This window comes from Sapajus apella, unplaced genomic scaffold, assembly GCF_009761245.1.
Source record: "Sapajus apella isolate SASKATOON/1434 unplaced genomic scaffold, GSC_monkey_1.0 scaffold108, whole genome shotgun sequence".
Taxonomy (NCBI): Eukaryota; Metazoa; Chordata; class Mammalia; order Primates; family Cebidae; genus Sapajus; species Sapajus apella.
Genome location: NW_022437048.1, coordinates 3,137,503 through 3,149,702, shown reverse-complemented (window position 1 = coordinate 3,149,702; position 12,200 = coordinate 3,137,503). Strand labels below are relative to the sequence as shown.

Genomic DNA, 12,200 nt, shown 5'->3' with positions numbered 1-12,200 from the left:
CCTCAGAAATGAGGTAACAGAACTCAGGAGAATTAGTAATAAACTAGAAAAAACACAAAAGCTAATAAATGCAATGGATTATAATTTGCTGTTAAGAACCCGAGCCAAACCTTAGGACAATGTTTCTGTAGTAATTCTGATTGTCAGACACTCTTTCTCTAATTAGTTATTCAGGAGGGGCTCATAAAAATGCTAGTCTCATCAAATGTTGATTTACCAATTGTTGATAACAGTTTGTACCTTTTGTATATGAGTTAGTTTTGCTAGATGTAAAATCCTTGGCCTATACTTTTTTCCCTTAAATATCCTCAGTATGTCCTACTTTCTTATGACGGAAATCCTCACTGTCAAAAAGTTGTGATAGCCTAGTTTACTTTCTCATTTTACAAATGTGACGAAACATTAAAATCTGTTAAATCTGGTTGCTTGTTACCTGCCTGAAATAATTCACACCATATATTATCAAATCTAACATGCCCTCAGTTTTAAGATGCACATTGTTTTCTATATTTATTTATTTTTTAAAATGCATCCTCTATTCATGGATGTTATAATATAAAGAAGTGTGGGTAATGGCAGGCCATTGTTTTGGACTAGCCTTCTGTACCAGGCCCCATTAGATCAAACCAGAATGGAGTTGCTTGTGCTAAGCACCATATCATTAAAGTGTACTTTGGAAAAATGAGCCAGTTTAAAAAAACAAAACAAAAAAACAGGCGATTCTACTTAAACTAGTGGGCATAATAAGAAAACAATCTTGCATGTTCTTCACATATACCCCAAAACCTAAAATGCAATTAAAAAAAAAAAAAAGAAAGCATACTCTGTTTTAACATTTACAAGGAAAATAACTTTGAAATAATCTGCTTTTTGTTCTGTTTCTGCTTTCTTCAGTCCTTTTCTGCCTATAAAGCCAATCTTCTCTGTTCAGCTCATTGGAATACTCATTCTATTTCATAGAAAAGTCACTTTCTTAATTTTTCAATTACTCTCTATTTTTCTCTTCTCACAATGAACTGGATAAAATTGGTGATCAATGTTATCACTATTGTCTGCTTATTGTTTAGCCATTAAGTTCTAATGTTTAATAGGCATTCAACAAATATTTAGGAAAAAAATACAGAAGGGAAATCAGAGGGAGAGAAACAAAGAAACTGACAATATCTGTAGGGTGGGATAGCCAAAGATATTTATATTTATTAATTTTAGAATAAAGAGAAAAGACAGGGAATAAACACTGCTGGAGCAGAACCTTGAAAGAACAGAGCATAGATCAAGTACATTCTAATGTGGGAAAGGTTCACAGCCAGATTGAGAAACACCGACAATGCTACAGGTGAGCAACATGAAGCTTCCAGGTATTTTAAGATGTGCAATTTTGAAGAGAATAGAGGGGCACAAAGGATAATACAGTTTTGCCTGGACCCTCATCTCCACATGAGAGAGGAAAAATTTCTAATTAAAAATATGATACATCACAAAAAATTACATAATACCCAAAGTCAAAGTATAGCCTAATTTTAAAAATCCTGCAGATGTTTATTCAAATATACACTGTTATTTAAAGTGAAAGACAAATCCTGTTATTGTGTCCAACTAATTATTGCTTTCTAAGAAAGGTGACATGGAAATAAATGGAAAGAATTATATGAGAATTCCTTAGATATGTTCTGGTAATCTAATAGTGATTAGTTCTATGACCTTGACCAAGCCACTTGCACTGTTCCTTTCTCTTACTCACAAATTGAAGGGACCAAACTGAAATGACATAACGTCATCTATGGCACTAAAAATCACATGATTCTATTAAATCTGAGGCAGTGCCTCAAATGTAGTGGACTCCCAAAATTATTATCTTTTTTTTTTTTTTGAGACGGCGTTTTGGTCTTTTTACCCAGGTTGGAGTGCAATGGTGGGATCTTGGCTCACTGCAACCTCTGCCTCCCAGGTTCAAGTGATTCTCCTGCCTCAGCCTACCGAGTAGCTGTGATTGCAGGCATGCACCACCACGCCCAACTAATTTTGTACCTTTTTTTTTTTAAGTAGAGACGGGGTTTCTCCATGTTGGTCAGGATGGTCTCGAACTCCCGACCTCAGGTGATTCGGCCTCCCAAAGTGTTGGGATTACTGGCGTGAGCCACCGCGCCTGTCCCTCAAATTATTTATTAAATACATAACAAATTGAAGTAGTGTCCCTCACTGACAATCCGGAGCTATTACCGGCCTTCAGTTTATTTATAAAATGAAGCTGTTTCCTCTTCTTACTGTAAGACTCTTGTAAGGATTTGCAACGCAATCCCATCATTTTGCGAGTTTAACTAGAGTCCTGCTTGTTTGGCTGCAGAGCAAGGGTGACGACTAACTTCTGGACTTTGGTTCCATCTTCATCTGCCGGATGCCAGTCCCAGCAGTAACGCCCCCTTCGGCCACCTCCACCACAGCACATCATGCGGCCACACCCAAACCGGAAATCAGTACGCCCCAAGGGTTGACGGGAAGGCGCTGTCGGGATCCTTCCTTTCCCCAGGCCCGCCCCCTCTGATGACGTCTCTGCCCGCCCCTTGACCCCCCGCGGTCCCGCCCCCTTTCCTACCTCCTGCTAGCCGGCGGCGGTGTCTCAGGCGACGATGCAAAGATCCGAAACGGTGGCCGCCCCTCAGGGGGAAGAGGCATCCTGTTCTTCCTGGGCGACTGGCAGGTGAGAGGACGAGGCGGGCGAAGGTGAGGGGTCGCAGGTGGGACCCAGGCTCCGGGTTTCTGCTTCTTTCTTTCCGGCGGGCTGGGGGCGCCCGAGAGGCCGCGGGGCCGAGCAGAGCCGGCTTGGGGAGGTGAGGGGCGCGCGCGGGGTGGGTGTGGCGACGTGAGCTAGGGCCTTTGCTGTTCCCGGCTTTCCGGAGGAGAAAGTCCCCTTCCCGCACCTCAAAGGTGCGCTTTCTCAGTTCTGGCTGGGATTCGGGATCCTTCTTCCTCCCAGTCACCAGACTTGGTGGGGCTCCGGCTGAGAGCGAGTTCTGGTCCCGGTCACTTGGCGTGAGCTTCCCCGACTGGTGCCAAGCACCTTTCCGTAAAAAGAAAGCTGGGAGCGCCCCTGTGCACCTCCACTGAGATACTCTTGAAAACTATTACCAGAAGGAACTTGGTAAGAATGAATCAGTACCAATCTGGACACCCTGAGGCCTCTGTTGACTACGGAAAAAAAAAAAAAAAAAAAGCCAGGAAAAAAATACATAAGTTACCCATTCTTATTTCCCACTTGGTTTTGAAATTCTTTAGGTCTTTCCCGCCCTTGGGGGAAAATGTTTGTGCCAGGCCTTTACCAGATTCTTGGTTAGTTGTTCTTCTGTAAGTCATCTCATAATTAATAAATCAAGTAATGATATCCTGTCCACCACTGTCAGAATACACCATGCCAAGATAGAAATGATGGATGTATTATTTTCAGCTGATGTGAGACTTTGTAAACCTGTAGCTTTTTCGCCAGTTTCAGACTGCAGGGATGCTTTCAGTTTCATGGTATTGTCTGCCGTTGCCAACACTGCCAGACTTGTGGTATATTATGTAATAATGTAACTCGCGTCTTATTTGAAGCGTTTTTGATTGTCTTATAGATCATGTTATTTTTACATATTCTTGAAATATTCCAGTGAGGCACAACTTTCTGAAAAAGTGCCAGTCATGCCATTAAGTGGCACAGCTAATTACAATGTAGCTCTTATTGTTTTTATTCAGATTTACCCACAGGCCTATTGCCCCCCTTCCGCAAGCAAGGAAAACAGCAAGTGAAAGTGTAGTAGGGATAAGATTATAGGAAAGTAGATGATAACAAATTTTGTTGGCCGGGCGCAGTGACTCACGCCCGCAATCCCAGCGCGTTGGGAAGTTGAAGCGGTCGGATCGCTTGAGTTCAGGAGTTCTAGACTAGCCTGGGCAGCATGGCGAAACCGCGCCTCCACAAAATGCAAAAAAAATTATCTGGGTGTGTTGGTGCACGCCTGTAGTCCCAGCTACTCGGGAGGCTGAGATGGGCTTATCGCTTGAGTCTGGAGAGGTAGAGGCTGCAGTGAGCCGAGATTGTTCCACTGCACTCTAGTCTGAGTGACAGATACCCTGTCTCAAAAAAAGAAAAGAAACAAATTTTGTTTATTTTTATGTTTTGTTACAATGCCCAAACAGGGTATATTGTGTATGTGTGTGTTTCTTATTAGTTAGCTGATCTTTTAGAACACAGCTGTCTTCTGATTTGCCTTGGTAATTGCAATCAATTTTTGTACTAGCTATCCGTTTAATTAGCTAGAAGCTAATATCATTTTATACGTGTCAGTGTTTGGTGAGTTAAATGATAACATTTTAATTACCTTTGTTTACAAATTCTTTGGCTTATTTATTGATGCTAGGACTAGAAAGTTGGATTCCAAACCTGAATTTCATTTAGAATCCTTTAATTGACAATAAGAGTTTCTCAGAACTAGATACGGCCTGCACTTCTGCCAGTATATTGATCTCAGCTCTCACAGTGCTTCAGCTCCAAATGCCCCAGACTGGTTGCCTGTACCTGGGAGTTATCTCTGCTTCCCAGTGTTTCCTACTGGTAACCTTTTTGAAGGCCATGTTATGAAATAATTGAGACCAGCACTGCTATGAATGTTACTATAATAAGTATACTTTGTCATATTTGTTATATTTAGATTTTTTTTTCCTTTAAAATACATTCATTTAACAGTATTTTTGTTTTGTTTTTTTCTGAGGCGGAGTCTTGTCGCCCAGACTGGTGTGCAGTGGTGCGATCCCAGCTCACTGCAACTTCCACTTCCCAGGTTCAAGTAATTCTCCCGCCTCAGCCTCCAGAGTAGCTAGAATTACAGGCAGCTGCCAGCACTCCTGGCTAATTTTTGTATTTTTAGTAGAGGCAGGGTTTTACCCTGTTGGCCAGGTTGGTCTCAAACTCCCTGACCTTAGGTGGTCACCTGCTTCGGCCTCCCAAAGTGCTGGGGATTACAGGTGTGAAACCCACTGCACCTGGCCCATTTAACAGGTTTTTTTTTTTAAAGTGCTTTTTAAAATGTCTACTATCAGAGGCAGCAGGCAGCATGTGTGGTAGTCAAGAGCTAGACTGCCTGGGTTCAGATCCTGGCAGTGCCATTTGCCTGCTCTGTGACTTTGGGCAAATTTTAAGTTAACCTCTCTCAGCCTCTTTTTGCCATCTGTTCATTGGAGATAGCAATAGTGCCTGCCCACTATTTGGACAAGGTTGTTATTGTAAGGGTTACCTGAATTAGTACATCTAAAGCACTTAAAACTGTGTAGCACAGGGCTCTCTATCATTATTAAATGCCTGGTACTATTTATGTATTTGGAATACAGTGGTGAGTTTTTAACAGGCCATACATTTTTTGGTAGGAGTGGCAGACAGTTAATGGTAAGTGATTTGAAGAAACTATGACAGGTTAATGAGTTGGGCAGTAACGTAAGGATAAGAGTAGCCATTTTATTGATAGGTGATCAGGAATGATGTACGTGATTGATATTTGTTACACTATTTTAATAAAGGCTTGGGTGATAAGTTAACTATTCTGAGATTTTAAGAAAGAACATTCTAAGTAGAAGAAATAGTGTAAAAACTGAAATGAGAGCAAGCTTGCAAGCTTGGCTTCTTGCAGAACAGCAAGCAAGTCAGTGTGGCTTGACAATAGTAAGCAAAAAGGGAGAGGGGTGGGAGTTGAAATTGAAGAAGTAGTTGGGAGACAGGACACATTGCCCCTTGAGGTGTTAAACCCCCATCTCTACTAAAAATACAAAAAAATTAGCTGGGCATGGTAGCACTTGCTTGTAATTCCAGCTACTCAGGAGGCTGAGACAGGAGAATCGATTGAACCTGGGAGGCGGAGGTTGCAGTAAGCCAAGATCACAGCATTGCAGTCCAGCTCGGGTGACAAAAAAAAAAAAGAAAAAAAGTAAAGGAAATCCACTGAAGGGTAGTCCAAAATTGGGGGATAATTTCTGACCGCATTTTAAGATATTTAGACTGTTTTATGGAGAACAAAGGGGAAGGGCAATAGTGGAAATAAGGAGACTAGTTAGGAGGGCTTTGAAATAGCTCAGGTGAAATGTGATGATGGTTTGGCTTGAGATTGTACTGATTGAAGTAGGAAGAAGTGATCAGATTTGAGATCTCTTGAAGGTAGAGCTAACTGGACTCAGATGGAGAAAGTAGGGGAATGATTTAAGCAAGAAGAACCCTAGATTTCTGGCCCAACCGAGTAAATGATGGTCCCGGAAAATGAGTTAAGAAAGATGGGAAGAATGGACTAAGCAGGGGTAATTGAATTCTCTTTGAAATTTGTTATGTTTGTGATACCAGTTAAGACATCAGAATGGTTCATTGTTTTGGCAATTGTATACAATCTGGAGTTCAGAGGAAAGATCAATCACATGTGGAGAAATAAGTTTAGATATAATCAATATACATTTATCCACAGGATTGAATGAGTTTATCTAAAGAGAGCTGAAATACAGATCTATTAGAATATATGTACCAAATGGCCAGGCACAGTGGCTCACACCTGTAATCCCAGCACTTTGGGAGGCTGAGGCAGGTGGATCACTTGAGGTCAGGAGTTCGAGACCAGCCTGGACAACATGGTGAAACCTTGTGTCTACTAAAATTACAAATTTAGTTGGACTTGGTGTGCACCTGTAGTCCCACCTACTCAGGAGGCTGAGGCACAAGAATCACTTGAACCCGGGAGCATGGAGGTTGCAGTAAGCTGAGATGACGCCACTGCACTCCAGTCTGAGTGACAGAATGTTTTTTCTTTTCAAAAAAGAAAAAACGTATGTGTGTGTGTGTGTGTGTGTGTATATATATATATATATATATATATATAGATAGATAGATAGATAGATAGATATACCAGTGATAAAACAAACCTGATATCTGAGAATAAAAGATGATGAGCTCTGTAATATTAAAATCCACACAGGATAGAACAAGCAATCAGAATTTAAATTCAGGCCATTTAAAAATATATAAGTAAAGTGGTAGATAATAAAATACATGTTTGATTTGTGAAAACTTTTAGTAACTGGTGAATCTGATCCCACAAATAATCAAATATTACATTATAAAATGTGAATATTTAATAACCATGTTTTTTTTTCCAGCACAAATAAAAATTTGCCCATTATGTCAGCAGCATCTGTGGAGATCGATGATGCATTATACAGGTAAGAATCTCAGGGAAACTGAAACTTATTTTTCTTGTTAATTGTTCTCAAATAATCAAGTAGTCTATTTGAAGATACCATTTGGCCTATGCAGAATTTTATATATATATAAAGAGTTCCTCTCAAGTTAAAATTAGGGTTTCTGTGATTTTTTTTTAACCTACATTTTTATAATGTTTAAATCTCCGTTGTTTTAGGTTTAGGTGATAGGGCTAAGAAGGATTTTGCGGTCATTTGCAAAATAAACCTCTCATATTTGGAAAGTAATACATATTTAAGTTCTTGATAGTACAGGAGTTCATGAAGAACAATATTTCAATTTAGTCATACAGTAACATCTGGAGAATATGATTACTTCATTGTAATCTCATTAAAATATTTCCTGTTATGTGATTTATAGACAGTGGAGAAGTATTGTGTGATTTAAGAGTTGTGATTTGAATGGAATTTGATAGGACCTTTTTTTTTTTTTGTGAAGTAATCTCTTTCACTCGGGCTGGAGTGCAGTCGTGTGATCTCGGCTCACTGCAGTCTCCACCTGCCGGCTTCAAGCAGTTCCCTGCCTCAGCCTCCCCAGTAGCTGTGATTACAGGCACCTGCCAGCACACCTGGTTAATTTTTTTTATTTTTAGTAGAGATGGGGTTTCACCATGTGGGCCAGGCTGGTCTTGAATTCCTGACCTTGTGATCCACATGCCTCGGCCTGCCAAAGTGCTGGGATTATATGCTTGAGCCACCGCATCTGGCCAGTGGGACTTTTTAAACTATAATTTTTCAGGAAATTGGAAAACTTTTTTAGTAATTAAAGAAAGTATCATATGATTGAATAGTTGTGATTTGAATGGAGTTTGATGAGACTTTTTAAACTATACTTTTTCATGACATTTGAATACTTTTTAAAGTAAAGAAAAAGATGCAGAGTCAGTAATGGGCACTTTATTAGGAGCTAATACATACCATCTGGCAAGTTGATGCCAACTCCTGTTTTGTACTATATGCTTGGGAAGAGAGATAAAAGACTAACCATCTTGTTTATGTGAAAATTATTTTACAGATGGTTTCCTGATTATAAAATATGGGTTAGAAGTTACCTTAAGTTGTCGTAAGGGTAACTGAAATAGTACATGTAATGCACTTAAACCAGTGTGTAGCACAGGATTATCTATTATTATTTAATGCCTGGTACTATTTTAGGTATTTGGAATACAGTAGTGAGTTTTTAACTGTACATTTTTTGGTAGGAGCAGCAGACAAATAGTTAATGGTAAGTGATTTGAAGAAACTATGACAGGTTAATGAGTTAGGCAGTGACTTAAGGATAACAGTACCCATTTTATTGATAGGGTTATCAGGAATGATGTGTGTGATATTTGTGACACTATTTTAATAGAGGCTTAAGTGATAAGAAGTCAACTATTCTGAGATTTTAAGAAGTAACATTCTAAGCAGAAGAAATAGCATAAAAACTCTGAAATGAGAGCAAGCTTGCTTTGCAGAACAGCAAGCAGGTCAGTGTGGCTTGAAGAGGGTACGCAAAAAGGGAGAGTGGGACTCGTAATTTGGGACTCTTAATCTATAATTATATTCTTAATGTCCTTTTGGTCTTGTTTTTCTTAGGATAACAAATGGCACTTCTTTGAGATAGTATTGACTAATTTTATTCATGACTTAGCTTAATCCTCATGAAGCTTTTTAAATGTCCCTCCAACCCTGTAATGCTGATTAATAAGCAAATAAGCATAATTTTCAGTAGCCCAGGGACTAAACTTTCTGTTTACAATGCTATGTAAGTAGGCTGCAGTTTGCTTGACTGAGAGTTATAGAATATAGCAGTTTAGCTGTTATTATTAGAGGTAAGCCATTTTCTTTTGCTTGACGGAAAATAATTTTTGGTGTAGTTGTTTGCACTTTGTATGCATAACTTATTGCAAATATCCAGTTGTTTACCAGTATGCATATTTAAGTTCTAATATCTTAAGAATTTGTTGTAGTGAGGGTAAGAATCAATAAATGATAAAGTGAGAAATTTATGTGGGTACTAAAAGAATGAATTATTAGTGAATACTAAAAGAGTTACTGACTACATATAGGTTTTCTTAGTAAAATACATAGACATGTATATTACAAAGGCCAAAATGTGAGATTTTCACATAAAAACTAGCTGTTATTTTCTTGGATTTTAAAAATTAACTTACATGTTTGAGGGTTTTTTATTATTATAGTGACTGAATCTGAAGATTTGGAAGTTTCGTATTTTTTCTTTTTTTTAAATCTGTATCTATTGCTTATAGAAACGAGTATTAGACCTAGGACTTTGGACAATGTTTATTTTAGGGACAAGGCATGAAATGAAGATCCTTAACCTCTTAACATCTCAGGGAGATAGATTTCAGCAGTAAGCTTGATGAAGGTAGGGTAAGATAAAGATAAATTCCAAAAGTTCTCTTTTCTCTTCATCCGCTTTCACACAGCCGCAGTTCCGACCATTTTGTCTCATAGTACAAGTCCAAATACTATAGCTTACAGAGTCATTTTGAACATGACCCAAACTTACCTTTTAAAAAGTTATTATTGTAATAAAAACAGATAACATGAACTCTACCCTACTAACAAGTTTTTAAGTGTGTAGTATAGTATAGCTGACACTTGAACAAGGAATGAGTTAGGAGTGTCATCTCTCCTACCCCCTACCTTTTGTGTAGTCAAAAATCCACATACGACTTTTGACTCCCAAAACATAACTACTAATAGCCTACTATTGATTGGAAACTTTAGTGATAATGTAAATAAACAATTAACACATTTTTTATATATTATATACACTATATATAGTTGGTGTTCTTACAATAAAGTAAGCTAGAGGAAAGAAAATGTTAAGAAAATCATAAGGAAGAGAAAATATATTTACTATTCTTTAGGTGGAACTGGATCATCTTTGTTGTCCTCATGTTGAATAGGCTGAGGAGGAGGAAGGGGAGAAGTTGCTCTTGTCATCTTAAGGATGGTAGAATCACAAGAGATGGAGGCAAAATGTTTCTAGAAATGAGAAAGCAAAAAAGTCACACAGTAATTATATCTATAGTATTCTATACAGAACTGATCCTCCTGTCATTTTCTTTAGTTTCTTTTTGTTGTAGTAGGGTCCATGTCATTCAAGAAATCAACGCAGTCTTGAATCATTGGAACCCTTCTGTAGGATTGTCTAATGTCAGTAACAACGATAGCCTCTTCAATGGTATAATCTTCCAGACTTTAACAATGTTCTCTCTTTTGAGGTTCTCTTCCATAGCATTGACAGTCCTTTCCATAGAGCACTGTGTGTGATGAGCCTTAAAGGTCCTTTATGATGCCCTGATCTAGAAGCTGAATTTGAGATGTTGTGTTTTGAAGCAAGTAGACCACTTCAGCACCTTCATTGTTGAACTTAAGGAGTTCTGGGTGACCAGGTGTATTGTACAGTAGCAAAGGAACTTTCAAAGTTCTTACTGGCAAGGTACTTCTCACCTCAGAGACAAAGCATCAATGGAACCAATACAGGAAAAGGGTTCTTGTCCATGCCTGCTTCTTATGTAGCCGGAGGACTGGCAGCTGGTGTTTATCTTACAATGCTCGGGAGTTATCAACTTTACATGTATGGCAGTCCTGACCATAAACTTGAATGCATTTGCACAAAACAGTAGAGTTAACTACATTTCTGCCTTAAATCCTGGTGCTTCTCTTCCTTACTAATAAATGTCCTTTGTAGCAGTTTTTTTCAGAATAGGGCACTTTCTTCTACATTAAAAACCTATTTAGGTAGATATCCTTTCTTTTCAGCTATTTTCTTTAGGACATCTAGAAACTCTTTGCTGCCGCTTGATTGGCAGAAGCTGCTTCTCCTGTTGTGTCTGACTTTTTTTTTTTATGCCAAACCTCTTTCTAAAATTATCAAACTATCTTTTGCTGGCATTAAATTCTACAGCTTTACTGCTCAGGTGATGGGTGCACCAAAACCACACAAATCACCAAGAACTTACTCATGTAACCAAACACCACCCACCCCACTAACCTATGGAAAAAATTCTACGGCTTTATATCCTTTACCTTGTTTTTGCTTTAAGTGTTCTTACAATGACTTCACTTTTTCTCAAATCATGTTAGAATCTATAGGTATGCCTTTCTTTCAGAAGTCCTGCACCCTTATCAGTACTGCATTTTCATTACACGATAAAAAGGTCTTTCACAAAAAGTGCAGGGTTTTCACACTTGCTGTTGTGGTTACAATGATGGTTTTTCTTTTTTTCTTTTTCTTTCTTTATTTTTTTTTTTTTTTTGAGGTGAAGTTTCACTGTTGTTGCACAGGGTAGAGGGCAGTGACACAATCTCAGCTCACCATAGCCTCTGCCTTTCAGGTTCAAGCAATTCTCCTGCCTCAGCCTCCCGAGTAGCTGGGACTGCAGGCATGTGCCACCACATCTAGCTAATTTTGTATTTTTTTTTTTTTTTTAGTAGAGGTGTGGTTTCTCCACGTTGGTCAGGCTGGTCTCGAACTCCCGACCTCAGGTGATCCACCTGCCTCTGTCTCCCAAAGTGTGGGGATTACAGGTGTGAGCCACCATGCCTGGCGGCTTTTCATTTTTTTTACAATGGTCCTTCTACTGGATTCATTTTATCTTGAAATCACGGACAACCACAGCTATAGCTGCAGACCTTTGTCTACAGTACATATCAAGCAGTTCAACTTTTTATTATAATGTCATGACTTTTTTCAGCTTCTTGGGAGTACTTGCAACATTACTGGTGGCACTTTATATGGGTCCCACAATGTTATTCAAAATTTACAGTATTGCACACTAAACATGATGAAAAAATACACAAGAACCTCAAGAGATCACTTTTTCCTGTGATATTCAATGTACTAGAGAGAGGAGCTGCTCAGGCAAAGATGAGTAGAGTCACACGCACTTTGCCCAGATACATCACTTAAGCTCACCACA

General features: G+C 38.9%; 1 protein-coding gene across 6 annotated transcripts in view; it reads left to right on the top strand.

Annotated features, from left to right (window-relative positions):
* Positions 1-2,561: 2,561 nt before the first annotated feature.
* Positions 2,562-12,200, top strand: part of UBA6 (ubiquitin like modifier activating enzyme 6) — a 74,724-nt gene continuing 65,085 nt past the window's right edge. For 2 of the 6 annotated variants that reach the window (XM_032259295.1, XM_032259299.1), the window contains exons 1-2: positions 2,564-2,698; positions 7,162-7,224. In XM_032259295.1, coding sequence (XP_032115186.1) covers positions 2,628-2,698; positions 7,162-7,224 — 134 coding nt within the window. In that variant the 5' untranslated portion in view covers positions 2,564-2,627. Of the gene's footprint in view, positions 2,736-7,161; positions 7,225-11,791; positions 11,925-12,200 lie in introns of those variants that run through there. The other 4 variants (XM_032259297.1, XM_032259298.1, XM_032259300.1 and 1 more) reach the window with 4 other exon arrangements.